Below are 18,175 nucleotides of genomic sequence, written 5' to 3'. Positions count from 1 at the left end.
CACAAAATAACATTATTGAATTATTGAAAGTAACAGTATTATCATGAAGATTTGTCCACCCATATAGCAATATGCACTGCATTTTATGAGGAAAAATCTTTCCTCATGGTTAAATTTGAGCAAATAGGACAGATTAGGTTAATTGCAATTTACTAAACTAAATAATACAATTAATCCAGTATTTGTGGATTCATATCAGAAAAGATTGTCTTGGTGCACTTTTGGGAAGCTTTTTTTCTCCAGCTTGAGTCTCTTTCTCTCCACTCTGACCAGGTCATCTTCCAGATCACTCCTCTGAACGTGAGTCAGTGGCTGATGGTGCTGAAAATCTCTATGCCAGTCATCCTGCTGGACGAACTGCTCAAGTTCATCGCTCGAAACTACCTGGAGCCGGGTAAAGAGCTAGAGCCTGTGCCTCAGAAGGGAGGCTGCTCCCTCTCAGCATGTGTCCACGGCATCTCTTGGCCCTTTGTAGCTCTCTCACTCCCCCTGGTGGTGTGGCTGTACAGCACGGACACTAACATGAGCCGTCTACTGTGGTCCTCCTGACTGATGTGAGACCTGCAGTGACGCTAACACAAAAGAGATCACCATTAACCAGGAAACACATTAACCCAGTCAACGTTTGCACAAGTATCCACAAACTTTCTTTGTTTGGGTTTTTTTATGTATGATTAGCTCAGAGTGATGACTATCATTATTCGTGTTTTAACCATTCCATTTTAAAACAAACTTAACATGTTTGCTTTTGGTTTCTTTTTGTTTTCTTTGTAAAGGCTGTATTGCTCTTAGCTGCCCTTGTAATCATTTATGAGATCACATGTTACAGTAAAAAGATGTAATGATAAGTTTTTAGGAAAAGAGGGCTTGGCTGTATTAGTGTGGGGGCGGACTGAATGTGTTTCATTTGAGTGTCATTAGCCAGAGAGTATCATGTCCTCACGAACCCCCTCACAAATTTCTTGTTTTTTGCACCACTAATTTATGATATTTTAGATTTTTTTGCTTTACTTTCTTTTACTTAGCTAAATTGATTACTGCATTTTGCAGAATTCAGCTACCTCAGTTTCAGTGGTGTCCAGTTAACTTTAATTTTAATTCTCTGTGAAAGACCAGCCTAGCTACACCTTTTTAAAGATGAGAAAATACAGCAGCCCTGTTAACATTTGTTTATTGTCAATTACAGTACATTGCGATAGTCAGATACCATCAGATTCATTTATCTAATTTACAGTCTAATGGCCATAAAAAACATGTTAGAGATTAGATATAAGATGATCCACTTGCATAAAGAAGGCGGAAAGTCAAAGTAAAAAAAAGGGGGGGGAGGTGCTTCCTAAAGGGGATTTCCACTGATTTTTTTCAAAAATTCTGCATAATAAAATAGTTCAGATTTGTTCAGAGTAGTTTGATGCAATATGCTTAATTCTAGAGAAACTAAGTCTGAATTGTTCACAGTGGTAGTGATAAGGAACCAGATATTTGAAAAGCTTAAGACCTCTAAAAGCTACATCACAGTTATTACATTAAATGGTAATGAATAGTCAGCCTGGTGTCTAAGACATTGTTTTACAGTAGTTTTGTGATAAAGTTTTGGCCTAAAACATTTTAATCAATTTATTCTAATCTGTTTATGATGGAGGCATACATTAAGGGTGTTCTAATGCAAAAACGTGCCTAAAGAAAACTTTTTATCACTATTTTACCATTATCAACATTACATATAGAAACCTCAGAAGACTTGTGTACGTTGGTGGTTTTGGATATTAAGTTAAATGACTGTATTTGTGTTGTAGACATCAGGACCCCTGGTTCCTATCACCACCACTGTAAATAAATAAGAGTCAGTAAGTTTCTCTACATATGAACCATTTCACATCAAACCACTCTGAATGACGTTGTTTACATTTCAACCACTGAATTATACAGACATTTAGAAAAATCTGTGGAATTCCCCTTTAACAGGACTTACAGAGACTCGTGATAGACCACCGAAAACGTTGCCCATCAGTTAAACAGAACTTAAAGCTTTCATCTTTGAGATAGAGGAGAAAATCAAGTTGAAAATTTGCAGAGAAGCTGCTGGTGTTCTGAGCAACAGACTGTCCACCCCAGAGCCCAAACCTCACAATGAGAAGCAGAAAGCCACCCTCTAAGATGGAGATTTTGAAGTGTGGAAAATCAGATTTTTTTGAGAATACACTGAAAGCTATATGCAGAGATCTCTGAAAAATCCCTGAAAGAAATGAAATCTGTGATAAAGGGTGGACACAAAAAAATAGTTTTTGAGGCTTCTTGTCCTTAAAGGCCGTTTTGACTGAAAATGAAGTGAAAAGCGGTGTCTGACTCGTACCTTTTTATATTGATTTAATCATATTGCCAAGCAGTTCTTCAGTGAACATGTTTATTTTGAAAAGTTTGGGTTACTTAGTCTCCATGCCCGTTCTGTGGTTGTGGGGAAAAGCACAGTGCTATAACTGTAAGAAAGCAGTGGTCGTGTGTTTACTGTACATCAATAAGAGTAAATCTTAGTATCCAAATGAACAGATTAAGCACAAACATCCCTGGTGTAATAGGAGTTTTAGAGAAGAATTCTGGGATTGTGTGCATCCTGCCATTAAAAAGGCCTGCTGCGTGCAGGTCTGTGTAAATGTGTACATAGCACATGTTTGAGTTACGATTCTAACAGATCCTCCCTATTTTTTTAATATTAACTCTACTTAATGAAGAATGTCTTAATTCAGGTTCCTCTGAGAGCATGCTTCACTCAAACGTGTCTTAAATCATACCTGCCTTTTCCTCCCATCGCAGTACCTGACTATAACTGTCTGCTGTAACATCCTCACCCCCTCATAACTGCTACTGTAGGAGAGATGTTGATGATTTGTTGCCTTAAAGTGATACTTATTGGGCTCCTCAACCTCCAAAGCTGGTGAGCCAGCTGACTGTAGGATTTAATAGCTTCTTCATTTAAACCACTTCAATAGGGAGGACCAGATTTCTCAGAATGAAATTGAATCACTAAATTATTGATTGTGTACCATTTTTATTTCTGAATATGCAATGAGAACATTATTATTTAAAGTAATGACATTTGGAAATACTGAGAACTTCCAAAATATAGCGGTGTGCTTAATCAATTCATTGATTGATGCAATTATTAATTTTTAAATGTAACTTGGTCCGCTTCACTAGTATAATTACATCAATAAAGCAAGCATTGATCATTATATGTTGGAATATTTGACAAATGATTAAAATTCTCATACATTTTAGCAGAATATTCCAAAATGTAATAATTTGCTTCATCATTGATTGATGAGCTATTAATGTTTTTAATGTAATTTGGTCCACTTCACAAGTATAATCAGTTAAAACTCGCAAAACAATGAACTGCAGTGCTGTGGCTCTCCAGCCTTTGTACTTTGAGGTCCCTGGTTTTGTAGTCTTAAAGGGGAATTCCACTATTGTTTTGTTTTATTTTTATGTCACCATAATTAAATGGTTAAAATGTAAACTAAGTCCTTCAACGTGGTTTGATGTGAAATGCTCTGTTCTAGAGAGTCAGAACTGTTCACAGTGGTGGTGAACCAGAGATCCAGATGCCTCTTAAAGCTCTCACTGAAAATTAGTACAAGAACAGTAATGAACACTCACTGTCCATTTTATCAGCTCCACTTACTATATAGGTGCACTTCATAGTTCTCCAACTACAGACTGTAGTCCATCTGTTTCTCTGTATATCTTGAAAGCCCCCTCTCACTGTTCCTCAGTGGTCAGGACCACCACAGAGCAGGTTCTATTTGGGTGGTGGATCATTCTCAGCACTGCAGTAACAGTGACATCGTGGTGGTGCATTAGTGTGTGTTGTGCTGGTACGAGTGGATCAGACACAGCAGTGCTGCTGGAGTTTTTAAACACTGTCCACTCACTGTCCACTCTATTAAACACTCCTACCTTGTTGGTCCAACTTGTAGTCAGACAGTAGCTCATCTGTTGCTGCAGTTCGTTTTCCTGCTGTTTCACTATCATCACTACATGTAAAAACTCTTTGCATTGCAGACATCTTGATCCCTAGTTCATATCACCACTGTAAAGAAGTCAGTAAATTTAACTTAAATGAACCATTTCTCATCAAGCCCCTCTATGACCTAACCAATTATCCAGTGGATTGAAATTGTCCCCTTTAAGGCCAGTCATCTGTTGTAAAAGTGTTTTGTTACTAGGAATGTAGGAATTCTCTGTTCTTGAGAGAGTGTGGACATATTGGAATAATGCTCATTTGCAAGCATTAGATTGTTAACTCTCATTTATTTATTTTTTTGACAATCGATTTGTCCGTCTGTGCCCGTTTTCAGTAAGAGTGCTAATCTAGGACCAGATTTCTTTCTTATTTAGGATGATCTTACTGACAGAAACGGATGCTGTTATTAGCACTCCTGCTCAGAGGAGCCTGATGAATACAGGCCCTGATTATTTCTTTAACTATTTGTTAGAAACAGCCTCTCCATCTGTTTTTACATCTCTCTCTCTCTTTCTCTCTCTCTCTCCCCTCAGCGCGGGCCATCTGAGCCTGGCTGGCTCTCGGTAACCCTTGCAGAAGCTGTAAAGGTTTCAGTAGTTTAGTGCGTGTGTTTTGAGCAGTACCACATCATCCAAGACCTGCATGCCAACTGTGCTAAAAGGAAAAAGATGTATAATTACTTTAGAAAGAAAAAAAGGAGGTTGTTCATTTAAAATGAATGGAGAAGAAGAAATCGGTGGAAATTATCATTGGTGGAAGTGCCATTTTCAGAAGGGAATTAATTCTTCATGGTGCATGCCCCTCCAGTTGTTCAGGCATTTCATGCTGGTAAAACTATAAGCTTTTGTATAGCACAGCAACACTTAATTTATATATGTATTATATATATATATGTATAAGAAATTATATATATATGTATAAGAAGTAACAGACGGCATTAGTGACAGCACCTGTCTTTTTTTCCAGAGGATTTTTTTTGTGAGATGTGTTATATCAACCAAATGTTAACTATTGCTTTGCACAGTGATGTGCGTCCTGTTTTAGAGCAGATGAGTTTCAGCATGGAGGAGTGAAAAGCAGCCAGTCGATCTTAAGTTCTTATGATGACCATTGGAAAGACACTGCCCCATCAGTGTTGACTATTGTAATTATTATCACAATGATTTCTGGTCAATAAAATGACAAATGAAAGCATTGGTGGTTCTTTACATTGTATCAAACACTGATGTGGCTATTTTTTGCATGGTGGTACAAAAGACAGCGGTTTTTAAGAAGCCCTTATCATACACTTTATATCTTTATATCTATTATGTCTTTTAAGGTCCATTTTCCAACCTCTTGTTCTATATAACTAACAGAAATAAATAGGATTTTCTTACTGTACTCATATGCAAACGCTTGGGTGCACCTGGTCAAATTACATTTTATTGTTCTTTGAAGTGTAAATTCAACATCCTCTACTGAGAACACATCAGCACATTTATTGCACAATTACTGCTTATCTGCAGAATAAACTGCTATGAGCTGATTATATATATATATATTTTTTTTTTAAATCCATTTTTGTTCATATATGGATAAGTTGTGGGCTGGAGGTTAGGGAACTGGCCCTGTGACCGGAAGGTTGCCGGTTCGATCCCCAGTGCCAACAGTCCATGACTGAGGTGTCCTTGAGCAAGACACCTAACCCCCAATTGCTTCCTGGGCGCCGTGGATAGGGCTGCCCACCAATCCGGGCAAGTGCGCTCATTGCTCCCTAGTGTGCGTGTTCACTAGTGTGTATGTGGTGTTTCACTTCACGGATGGGTTAAATGCGGAGGTGAAATTTCCCCGGTTGTGGGATTAAAAAAGTCTCACTTAAAATGAACTGGGGAGCGAGCAAAACAAGACTGTGTCAAACTCAACTTTTAAGAGTAGAGATTTTTGACACTTTAAAGTGCAATAATTTAAGAAAAATAAGAAAAAAGGAGCAGCACGGTGGCGGGATGGGTAGCGCTGTCGCCTCACAGCAAGGAGGGCCTGGGTTCAATTCTGTGTGGAGTTTGCATGTTCTCCCTGCGTGGGTTTCCTCTGGGTTCTCCGGTTTCCGACCTGCAGTCAGGCCAATTGGACATGCTAAATTGGCCCTGGGTGTGAGTGACTATGTCTGCCTGTCTGCCCTGCGATGGACTGGTGACCTGTCCAGGGTGTATCCTGCCTTCCGCCCGATGACCGCTGGGATAGGTTCCAGCACCCCCCCCCACAACCCTGAAGGAGAAGCGGCTTAGAAGATGGATGGAGAAAAAGGGAACAAGAGTTGATATTTACTAAATATCTGTCATGATTTTTATTCCTTAACATTCAAAAATAGTATTATTCACAGTTTACAATACCATACAATGTTAAACGTTTAAAAAAAAAAAAAGCAACACCACAAAGAGCACTTCAGGATACATGAGTTCAACTGGTGAATTTTGGCCTATATATATGCCATCAGGGAGCAGACGTTCTAGTCCTTTTAAATGACTGCTATTTTGAAGTTCTTAATAAAAGGCTGCTGAGACAATAACATCAAATGTAGTTATTGTCATGTTCATAAAGTTCAGTAAAAACATGGTCTGAGGAGAGAGAGAGCTCTTAATATCACCTGGAAAAATACCAGAAAAGTGACTGGGGGGGCATCAGAACACAGGCAATTAGAACACAAGCAGTGCGTCCTATACCACTCATTTGTGTAATGAGCCAGCAGGTGGCAGCACAGTACACACACACACATCACATGTAGAGGTAGAACATACACAAATGATGGTTCTTTGATTCCTCTACACATTCTGCAGTGGTTCATCATTCATAAAGGCTGCTCTTTATGACCCTGTACCACCACCTATAACAGTATTTTCCATGTTCAGGCATGGCTATCAGTCTTTCAACTTTGGAAAGAAAGTTGTTCTCTCTGCTTGTGCCTGCTCGGCCACAACTCCCAGCCAGCAGGAGGCACTGCACCAGATTTTATACGCAGGACTCCTATATTATGTGTCAAATTCCTCAAGAGTAATGATGCTGATCTAGGATCAGGTTACGCCCGTTAAACCCTGCTGAATAAAGACAGGAGGCAGCAGGCAGGTGCTCCTAGATCGGCTTTGCTACTCTGAGGTGTTCAGCACTTCTGATCGATGATGTCACTGCATGCCAAACCACTGCTCTTGGTCAGCCCATTGTGCTGCCTCACTGTCACTGCCCTCCAGGTCACCCTCCTCTCCGCTACCCTCCATGTCGTCCCCATCCAGCTCCACTGTGGCATCTGTGGGACTTTCTTCCTTTTCCATCTTCTGCATTCCCTCCAAAGACTTCTGGTCATTGGGATCCAGACTGGGATACAAGAAAACAACAGTGTAATCGGTGGGAAAGGAAACTATGTAGCTTTTATAGCTTGATTTGATTCCTGCCATATGCCTCAAATTATAGAGTGGGTAAAAGTATAATAAATATCTAGACTATAAGAATATTTATCATTAATCATACAGAATCAGCAGATAGCTACCTCCATGAAAGGTTAAAGTGCCCAGCTCCTGTGTTCTTCTTGTATATTTCCCCATATAACATTCGTGCAAGTTTTTGATTAAAAAACAATCATAATTGATTTACATGCCCATTTTCCATTTTTGTTACTGTACCTTTAAGATTAATACCTGTAAATGACCTTCATTTTGATTGGCTGCCCTATATCGTGCCTCATTCAAAAAGCTGAAATACTCCGGAATAATTCTAAAACTGCTGTAAACTGGATATATGTATTTGTGGATATATGTAAATGTACTTGTTTTTGTGACATCACAAAAAACAATGAGTTAAAAACATTGCAGCTTAGCTTTGACTTTAGAGTGAATAGTACATTATGCATCATGTACATACATCATGAAACTCTCTTCATAAAAATTTGGAAAATTAAGGTTTCCGAGCCTATGGGCCTTGAAAGTTTACATCACTGAAGAACTGTCAGATAAGCTTAACTCTCAGAGACCTTCTGTTTATTTTATACATCACACACTGTGTTAAAAAATATTACATACCATTAAACTTTAACCCGTAGTTCTAAAAATTCATCTTACTATATATGATCAGTGTCTTCCTAAAAAAACAGATTTAAAAGGGAAAAATTTTAAGCAAATATATTCACAAAATCACAGTCTGGGTCTCTGATGGTTAAAGGTGCTCTCCGAAGAATGGCTAGTAAAAGGAGTGGTTACCTCAGAGCTATGCTGTACTGGTCCATGGCCTCCTGATAGTCATTCACAGCTACCAGAAAATCTCCCAGCATTCTGTGTAGCATGCAGTCACTCTGATTGGCCAGTGTATTTCGCAGAAGTGCTATACCCTCCTCATACTTCTGTTCTCGACCTGAACAGGACAAACACATAATATCAGAGCTGATATAAAGGGGGACCTACAAGGTCAGGAAAATCGAAATGTTAATTATAATTAAGGTGGTGATAGAATATGAGATCAAGGTGAGCTACGCAGAAGTGCTAGTCATGACTGAGCACATTTCCTCTTAGCTCTGGTTACTTACTGAGAAGTTCTGCTTTCTTCACCACAGCTTTGATGTAATCTGGCCGTTGGGCGAGAGCTTTGTCCAGCAGAGTTTTTGCCTTTTCCTGGGTCATTGGGTCCTCCAGACAGACAGTGGCCAGGATGGTCAGTGTCTGAGCATTGGCACCAAGTGTCTTATAGATGTTGTTGGCCATGCCCATTGCCTCACGTATACCGTTAGACGCCAGATAACAGTCAATCAGCCCTTTAATAAGAATACAGAGTTACAATGATGATAGATTAAAGAATTCCAATTGTGTGGGAGACCCAGACACGAGATCACAAAATAAATATTCAAATAATATGAATAATAAATAATCCGGTGTCAGTCAACGTCTGAAAACTAGTTTATTCCCCAGTGTTTTAACATTTGCCTGTAAAAGTCTGAAGGCCCCTAGTGAAAGTGTGTTGTGTGTTTCAAAGTGAACAAAACACATATTGACCAAATAAACAGTAACTGTGCATTAAAACATGTAGAAGTGTGTTCTGTGTAGAGGATAAGCACCAATTTTCACTTCAATTCTCTTACCTTCATAACAGTCCAGTCGGCAGGGTGCCAGTCTCATGGCCTCTCGGAAGTGAATGATGGCTTCCTGTACTCGACCCATGTTACGCAACGCTGCCCCCTTCAGAAGGAGCGCCTGCACGCTGTTACTGTTGAGCTGGATAGCCTTGGCACCTAAGTAGAGCGCACGAGAATAGCGCTTACTGTAGAAACTGTGACACCTAGAAGACAAAATAGGAAACAGTCAGAGACTTGAGAAAGAGCTTCGGGGCATGGCTGACTGGCCATTTGTGTGTTATAGTGTCTGGTTTTTTTCCCTGCGATTGCACACAATGCTTCTCATTAAGGGCGTAGGAATTAGCACACAAGAGTCTAAGGCTGAGAGTCTTAGACTAGAAGTGGGCAAAATGATGCTTATTGTTAGTATGATAAACGAGGTCATATCACAACACTAACACAACACGGTTTCTATGCGCATCATGGATCTCAATTTAAAGAACACAGACCAACTGCATGTTTCAGTGCAAAGTGAGAATAATTTGTCCTGTTTAACTGGATTTAGCGCAGTACGTGAAACACTGAATAAGAGTGAAAGAACCTCATTGACCGCCTGTATCTTTTAGATTTTAATGTTCTGCTACTAGTTTTTATGGCTCTAAATGATCTAGAACATCACTGATACTGACCTTCTGGAAGCACTATCCATAAAAGACAGAAAATGTGGAGAGGCAGTTATTATGCTTCTATTCTACATCTCTTAATAAACTACTTATAATTTATTATTTAATTTAATCTGTATCATTGTCTTACATGACTTTAAATTAATATTTTATATTACTGTTACTGCTATACTTTTATCACTTGTCTGAAAGTGCTTTGTGGTGCCACTGGCATTAAAAGTGCTCGATACATAAAGATATTACAATTTAGATCACTGTATTCATAGTTTGATAGTATTGTCACACATTATAAAAAGGTCTTGAAGTATCATGATGGTGTATTTTTGCCATATAGCCCACCTTTACAGAAGGATTAAAAATAGATATTTTCTGTCAGCAGAAAACAGCAGGACTCATCTTACTCACCCAGATATCACCCAGGGCTCAGCATGCTGATCAGAAATGTTGAACAGTCGACCTCCCAGAACCTCCACGTCCTCTAGGTGTCCCTCCCGAGCCATAAGGTAGCCGTACACATCCATGCCTATAACAAACAGCACAAAGTATGAGCTAAAGCTTCAGGCAACCTCTAGTAATCAAAGCATAGCACCACAGCATGTACATATGATGGACATGCACACTGGAACGCAGCGCTGTACAGAGTCATAATTCATTCGATTCTAAAACAAGTGTCCTTAAATTTCTTGCATTACAGTTTCAGGCAACCAGTGTCACCAAGCCAGGCCAAGGAAAGCATACACTGCTGTGTACCTTTGATCAGGTAGGGGTCAAGCATCTGAGCCTGCTCAAATTTTAGGATGGCGTTCTTTGTGTCACCAGCTCTGAAGTAAACATCTGCTAAGCTCACCAACAGATCCACATTATCCCTGAGGAGAGACTTCTTCTCTAGGGAGCTAAAATAAAAAAGGGAAAGAAAAACAAAACAGACGAACCATTTAAAAATGTCCAGTCAGTAAACAGACACATTTCTTGTATCATTAAAGTTGGCCCCACCTACTTTAAGGCTACAGGGTATTTTCTCTGTTTGTGCCTTGTCATATTAACAATGTAGTTATTTTACATACACAATAATAATGTACAAAATCAATTTAGATTCTACCATCTACTTGCCAAACGGTAGACTTTGCATTAGTGTGTTATCGGCCTTGAGACATGATGAGTTCTATATAGTAATTTTAGTACATCATTCTTGATGGTATCTTATCATTGGACGTAATTTTAAATATCATAATTTTTATATAAATTTAATAAGTGTCCTACTAATTATCTGAAACCTGTCAATCTGCACAGGACTAATATATCAGCATAATTTCATACATTTATCTACAACCAAAATGGTTTTATTTTAACGAAACTACTCATTCTAAACTTCTGAACAGTGATTCAAACTTTTGAACACTAGTGTACATCTAACAAACTGATCTACACTTGCACTTTACCCATTTGACAAAAACAAAAAAAATGTTTTGTTTGTTAGTTATTCAGCAGATCATGCTACCAATTACAGTATGTATGCAGAAATCTTCAAACAAGTAAACACCACAGCACTGTTAAAAACCTCACGTCACTACCGACCCAATAACTCTGCACGAAAACTGAAGATTTTTGTTTTAAAACTAAAACACAGGAAAACTACATATGGGCCTGAAAAAAGGGGGAAAGATCCAAAAGTCCCTTGCGCTTAAGGAATAAATGTTACAGAACGCTCCTCACCAGATAGTATTGATAGCTCTGTGATTGTCTCCACCGTGGATGAAGGCATAGGCTTTGATCCAAACAGAGAGCCAGTCCAGATTGGGGATACTCTGAATCACATCCATGGTCATAGAGGCCACCTCAGCTCCCTTTACAGACAGAGACAGCAGCCCTGCAAGCCATCACACACACTCATCTTACTGAATAAACACAGCTTGTACCCAATGGGACTGGACATGAGACCACTCATTACACAAAGTTTATACCAGGGGTGAGCAAACCACGGCCCGCGGGCCACATCTGGCCCGTTGGCCCTTTTGATCCGGCCCACGGAAGATTGGTACAGAACTGTTCAAATCAATCATATCATAATTTTGACTGCGTTCATTTGCATTAGGCACAGCGATACATTGACTTGATTTTACGGAGCCAGGGGCTTCTCTCCTTCATTACTCTGCTTCTGAACCCACCTGTAACCATGAGTGGGCCAAAGAAAAGAAAAGTCGACAGTGAGCGCCGAGTGTTCAATAAGGAATGGACAACTAAATACTTTTTCACCGAAGTCCGATCAAAGGCTTTATGTCTGATTTGCCACGAAACCGTTGCGGTTTTAAAGGAGAACAACATTAGCCGTCACTTTTCCACCAATTATGCTAACAACCTGTCAACGCAAGAGTGGACAGCTACTGCTCAGAGGTTGGCAGCTGGTTTGCAGGCTCAGCAAAACACCTTTATCCGACAAACTGCCATCCAAGAAACAACCACGAAGGCGAGATATTTGCTGGCATTCAAATTTGCTGGTATTCAAAATAGCAAAGACCAGCAAGCCTTTCTCCAAAGGGGAGTTTCTCAAAGTGTGCATGGTAGAGACAGCAGAAATCTTGTGTCCTGAGAGCAAGAACAAGTTTGAAAAAATGAGCTGATCACGCAGGACAGCGACTCGTCGTGTTGAGCTAACTGACGAAGACTTGGCTAGCAAGCTAAACAAAAAAGTGGAGTCGTTTACATTTTATTCCTCGGCACTGGACGAAAGTAATGATATAAAGGACCCTGCTCAGCTTTTCATTTTTATCAGAGGGATAAATGACAGTTTTGAGATAACAGAGGAGTTTTTGGCCACGGAGTCCCTTAAGGGGACAACACGGGAGAGGACGTGTATGACAGCCTAATCATCAGATGTCAATGTCCCTACATGGTGACAACAGTCTCCATCATAACAAATGTGGAGTTTAATGTCGACGTGAATCAGATATTGCAACACCGTTTCTTTCTGTACCGTGGCATATTTGAGTGAAATCAGAAGGGTCTCTGAGTTAGCTGGGCATTTTCTCTTCATGACAGATGAGGAGAGGAAACATGGTCAATGCTACTTTCCTCTGGAATCTAAGACACTTCAGAGGAGGGCAAAAGTCACTATACCTCGACCAAAGACTATGAGAAAACAAGAACTTTGTCATATAAATGCTATAATTCATGTACTTAACATGACCAGGGACATGAGGTTGACTTTAATTTGGTCTTTGTTTAAAGGCAACTGGGTTTGGGAGGGAACAAAATATAGGTTTGGATTCAAAGACCTGGTGGAATGGATTAGATCAGGACTCAGGCTTTAACTTGACCAATTTACTGATCATGTAAATATTGACCTATTTACTGATATTACATATTTATCTATAAAGATTCCACCTCACTGTCACTTACCAATAATGGCATCAAGTGCAAGAGGACACTGTCGCAGAACTTCCTTGTAGCTTGTGACTGCTGACCGCTCCTGACCAGCCTTTCGGTAAAGATTTGCCAGCATCATGTTTATCTGTTGTCATCACAGTGAAAATAAAATTAGATGTTACAAACAACAAATAAATGAATGCAAGATGACAACTATAAACAGTACTTTTTCAGTATCAGAATGAAAGAACCGTAGCCAGAGGGGAAAAGAGAAGATCACCTTGGGGGTCCTCTGTCTTGAAGGAATCCCATCCAACACAGAGATTGCATCTTTATCCAGTTTCAGAATAGTGTAGCACTCCGCAATCTTGTACTTCACTTCAATCTCTGAGGGCAAATTCTGTAAAAAATTATCAAATGTATTATATACTTACGCCACGTTATACAGTGAGATAACTAGCCTGTTAATATCAGCCTTCTACCACACATTAGCTAGATATTTAAATATATAAAGATCAAAAAAATTTCTAGATTATTTTTAATGCTAGAAAAGCACTAAATTCAGCAAAGACAACAGTCACAGCAGCTCCCTCATTAAAACTTGGCCAATTCCACCACTGCACACATTTATCTATTTACTTACCTACCTATCAAGAAATTAGTTATCAATTAAATTTCATTCAGCATCTGTAGCTTCATCACCTTACATCTCTTACTTTAACATTTAATTTTAATTTAATATCCAGATATAGATAACATATCCACATATAATATCCATATAAACTATATTGCCAAAAGTATTCGCTCGTGACATCCCATTCTTAATCCATAGGGTTTAATATGATGTTGGCCCACCCTTTGCAGCGATAACAGCTTCAACTCTTCTGTGAAGGCTTTCCACAAGGGTTAGGAGTGCGTTTAAGGGAATTTTTGACCATTCTTCTAGAAGCGCATTTGTGAAGTCAGACACTGGTGTTGAATGAGAAGGCCTGGCTCGAAGTCTCCACTCTTATTCATCTCAAAGGCATTCTATCGGGTTGAGGTCACGACTCTGTGCAGGCCAGTCAAGTTCTTCCACACCAAACTCACTCATTCATGTCTTTATGGACCTGCTTTGTGCACTGGTGCGCAGCCATGATGGAACAGGAAGCCCAACTCCCGAAAAACAACCCCACACCATAATCCCCCCTCCACCAAACTTTACACTTGGCACAATGCAGTTAGACAAGTACCGTTATCCTGGCAACCACCAAACCCAGACTCATCCATCAGATTTCCAGATGGAGAAGCGTAATTCATCACTCCAGAGAACACGTCTCCTCTGCTCTAGAGTCCAGTGGCAGCGCTTTACACCACTGCATTCAACGCTTTGCATTGTGCTTGGTGATGTAAGGCTTGGATGCAGCTGCTCGGCCATGGAAACCCATTCCATGAAGCTCTCTACGCTGTTCTTGAGCTAATCCGAGGTTTGTAGCAATTGACTCTGCAGAAAGTTGGCGACCTCTGCGCCTCAGCATCCGCTGACCCCACTCTGTCATTTTACATGGCCTTCCACTTCGTGCCCGAGTTGCTGTCGTTCCCAATCCCTTCCACTTTGTTATAATCCCACTGACAGTTGACTGTGGCATATTTAGTAGTGAGGAAAGTTCATGACTGGACTTGTTGCACAGGTGGCGTCCGATCACGGCACCACGCTGGAATTCACTGAGCTCCTGAGAGCGACCCATTCTTTCACTAATGTCTGTAGAAGCAGTCTGCAGGTCTAGGTGCTTGGGTTTATACATCTGTGGCCATGGAAGTGATTGGAACACCTGAACTTAATGACTTGGATGGGCGAGTGAATACTTTTGGAAATATAGTGTATGTTATAATATATGAACATGATTATATCCATTAGTGTTTGTACCCGCAGAGAGAGCTTCCTCACCTGAGTCTGCACTGAAGAAGAGCCACCAGTGCTGGATGGTCTCACTTTGGAGGCTTTGCTGAGCACCTTCTTCTGCTGCAGAGCCATGTTGTACTTGCAGGCTGCATTTCTGTACTCCTTATCATGGAAGATAGCATCAGCATGATAGACCAGAAGCTGGTACTTCTGGGCCGGGGAGAAGAGCTCCCTGTAGGAGTATCATCATTACATTAAAAACATTTCACATTAACTGCCACTCCAGTTTTTACTTTTATGCAGCCTCTGCCAACAGGGCACCTACTACTGCCCCCCCCCCCCAAAAAAAAAACCTTCAATCAGCTAAACACAGAGAGATTTGGTCACCTGTGACTCTAAATACGAGGTGTGTAGTTGATTCTACCGCATTACTGCCTAATGCTGCATTTACACGTTGGTGTTGCCATAGTGGGAGCATTAATGGTGAATGGTGGTCCACTCCTCATATAAGGTAAATGCAAGGCAGGAGGATCATCTGCTCTCTTACTTTTTTGTTTTATAATACTGGGTGATCCTGAACTTCAACAGTGAGACGTTGGGCCTCTTCCTGCCATTTATTTAGCTTATAATAGATATTGCTAAAGCTCTCCTCTGGTAACCGTCCATCTTCGCTAGTAATGCTGTCACTATAGCAACACTATGGTTTCCATACTGAGAGTTGTACCACTGTGAGGCCTGGAATGATGACGGCACTTTCAATGTTATTGTATAATGCTGCAGAAGTTTCAAAACTATGCACTGTTTAATCTAAAATACCCCTGTAGTGGAGTCCCGTTAGCCATGAGCCCACCAAACAGCGCTGACAGGGTCTTTAAACTGGAGAACATGAGCTTGGATCATACAGCTGTTTACACAGCTGGTGGCCCTAGCCCATATGGGGCAGCCAAGCTGCAAAAATAGTCCCTTTAATGTTTTTGTGATGTCACAAAAAGCACCCCATTCAAATAGACTACAGACGTATACCAAATCTTCAGAGTCATTGATCAAATTTGATGCTTTTTTTTTGTTTGTTTGTTTTTGTAAAAATAATACTGCCTTCAAGTTCCTACTTATGACTCTGTAGATTGTAAGCACGACTTGATTTGTGTTCAAATGGTTTAGGTCAGAAATAAGAAAAAAATAGACTGGAAATAATATTTTTAGTTTTGTCTTCTGTCATTAAAGACAGTCTGTATTTGCGTGACTGCAACAAAGTGAAGAGCAGAGGCTGCTTATTAGGAGAGTAATGTTTTATGCAGCTGACGCATCACATAACGTGCTTATATCTGTATTTCCATGCGCAGACGGTTTCAGTCTGCTGTGTTCATTTTGTGGCTTAAGAATAACAAATACAATCAGTTCATCAGCAGCTACCCTTGCTTTTTTTGTTTATGCCCCTAATTCGGAAACTCAGGGCTCATTGAAAAGTCAGAGCTTCCCACTAGTAAACAGGACACTGCGGTCACTTCATGTGCAAACATCTTGTAAACCCAGTGTTTCTGACAGGACCTGAAGGCAGCGTTAGTACACATCCTCTGCAGAGAACACTGCTCTGCACATTTTACTGCACTTTAGTTACCACTTATTGGCTGAATTTAACATACTGGCCATTTTATTTTAATGTTCGACTCAGCAAATCAACAGAAACTATAAGTTGCAGACTGATGTCATATTTAAGTATGTTCTCTGTAGTGGATGATAAGTTAACTTATTTCCACGCTGAAGCTATAAAGAGTGTTTCACGCCAGGCTGCTTTTCGAACAGGACAACCAATCAGAACAAAGCTCGTTTACATAACTCGGTCTTAAAGGCACAGGCTGTTTAATTCTGAGGGATGAAGATTGGTTTTAAACGGTCACGTAAACTGAATTAGGACTGTTTGTTACACAGATAAAGCACAGTAAACGTGTGGGACACGGGCCCTTGGAAGGGTTTTTGCTGCAGAAATGTCAGTTTGTGGTTTTTGCGATCAAACCCGTCAAAAAGCAAAGTTGGCTAGCAAGCTAAGCTAAGCTAGAGAAGTTAGCCAGCTATTTTGGTAACAGGGGCCAGTAAACTAAGTTAGCGAGTCTGACAAATCTCGCTCAATGGTCTGCTTAACCTGGAAGTCGACTGAAAAAAACCTGTAAAACTGTAAGCAGCTGACCTGCGAGACGAAAGTTGGCTTACTGTTCGCCCGCTTCTCGTTCCCGTTCCACCTTAAATGGTGCAGCAGTCAGCGTTAACGGCTGCACTACTTAAGGTGGAACGGGAATATGTAATATAATATATGTACTCTCAGACACGGAAAGTTCTCGGAGCTGCACTACAGAGCCTCGGAGCAGAGCGGGTCGTGTTAGTGTAGCTGAGGTTGAAGTAGGTCTTCGCTCACGGGTTGTTGGTGCTCATGGTGAGAAGAAGGCTGCTCAGGATCCGGACATTAGAGTGAAGCCCTGCGGCCGCCATGTCCCGCACATAATCGATAACACTCATTTTCTAATGATTATCTTACCGATAAACACTAAAAAGTTATTTTCTTAACAGATAAACGACGATCAACACAGCGCAGGATGCAGCGATGTGTGAGCATAAATGGGGAATTTCTTTCAAAATGGCAGGGAAATAGCGTTCACGTTTCAAAATAAAAGTCCCTCAGCCTAAAAAAATACAAAACAAAAACAAACACAATTCCATTTTGAGTGTTAATAAAAATGAAAATTACATAGGCAAAAATAATTTTTAAAAAAGTTGTTAGATGTGCAACTACACACATTTCCCTTACTTTTGACTAATCAGAAGACGTACGACTCCTAATCATACTAAATTTAGTTGTTGGATATGAATAGGTATCAGCTTTAGAATAATGTGATGGTCACCAGCTCCACTCATGGAGATCTACCTTCCTGATGACTTTAGTTCTAAAAGTTCAGCCCTAATGGACCTCACCAATTCATGCCTTCAGAAGTTCTTACATGTAGGTCTGAGGTGAAATCTACAGAATGGCAGATCCTCAGAAGGGTGAGTGAGGACCGCTACTGTTAAGGCAACGTTAATTTACAGCAAGTTTTCCCGTTACATAGACATATGGTTTATGGATACATCTAATCTGGATGACATAATGAAGTGCTCGTAGT

At 40.2% G+C, this 18,175-nt stretch overlaps 2 protein-coding genes across 5 annotated transcripts in view; one reads left to right on the top strand and one right to left on the bottom strand.

Annotated features, from left to right (window-relative positions):
- atp2a2a (ATPase sarcoplasmic/endoplasmic reticulum Ca2+ transporting 2a) overlaps positions 1-5,218 on the top strand; it is a 37,413-nt gene extending 32,195 nt beyond the window's left edge. For 2 of the 3 annotated variants that reach the window (XM_017716119.2, XM_017716121.2), the window contains exon 20: positions 274-742. In XM_017716119.2, the coding sequence (XP_017571608.1) occupies positions 274-549 (276 nt within the window). In that variant the 3' untranslated portion in view covers positions 550-742. Of the gene's footprint in view, positions 1-273; positions 743-4,557 lie in introns of those variants that run through there. The other variant, XM_017716120.2, reaches the window with a different exon arrangement.
- A 1,108-nt stretch (positions 5,219-6,326) lies between these two features.
- Positions 6,327-17,645, bottom strand: anapc7 (anaphase promoting complex subunit 7). Of its 2 annotated transcripts, none has more exons than XM_017716117.2 (11): positions 17,434-17,534; positions 15,069-15,255; positions 13,422-13,541; positions 13,175-13,286; positions 11,492-11,645; positions 10,529-10,671; positions 10,184-10,301; positions 9,123-9,319; positions 8,574-8,798; positions 8,251-8,401; positions 6,327-7,372 (listed from the first exon to the last, which is right to left on the bottom strand). In XM_017716117.2, the coding sequence occupies exons 1-11, from the start codon at positions 17,532-17,534 to the stop codon at positions 7,183-7,185; spliced, it is 1,698 nt and encodes a 565-aa protein (XP_017571606.1). In that variant the 3' UTR covers positions 6,327-7,182. The 2 variants fall into 2 exon arrangements, with proteins under 2 accessions (XP_017571606.1, XP_017571607.1); XM_017716118.2 differs by lacking the exon at positions 17,434-17,534 and adding an exon at positions 17,554-17,645 and having other exon boundaries at positions 7,183-7,372.
- Positions 17,646-18,175: the final 530 nt, after the last annotated feature.

This window comes from Pygocentrus nattereri, chromosome 28, assembly GCF_015220715.1.
Source record: "Pygocentrus nattereri isolate fPygNat1 chromosome 28, fPygNat1.pri, whole genome shotgun sequence".
Lineage (NCBI taxonomy): Eukaryota > Metazoa > Chordata > Actinopteri > Characiformes > Serrasalmidae > Pygocentrus > Pygocentrus nattereri.
Note: the sequence above shows the minus strand (reverse complement) of the source record. Positions and strands in the feature narration are given on the sequence as shown.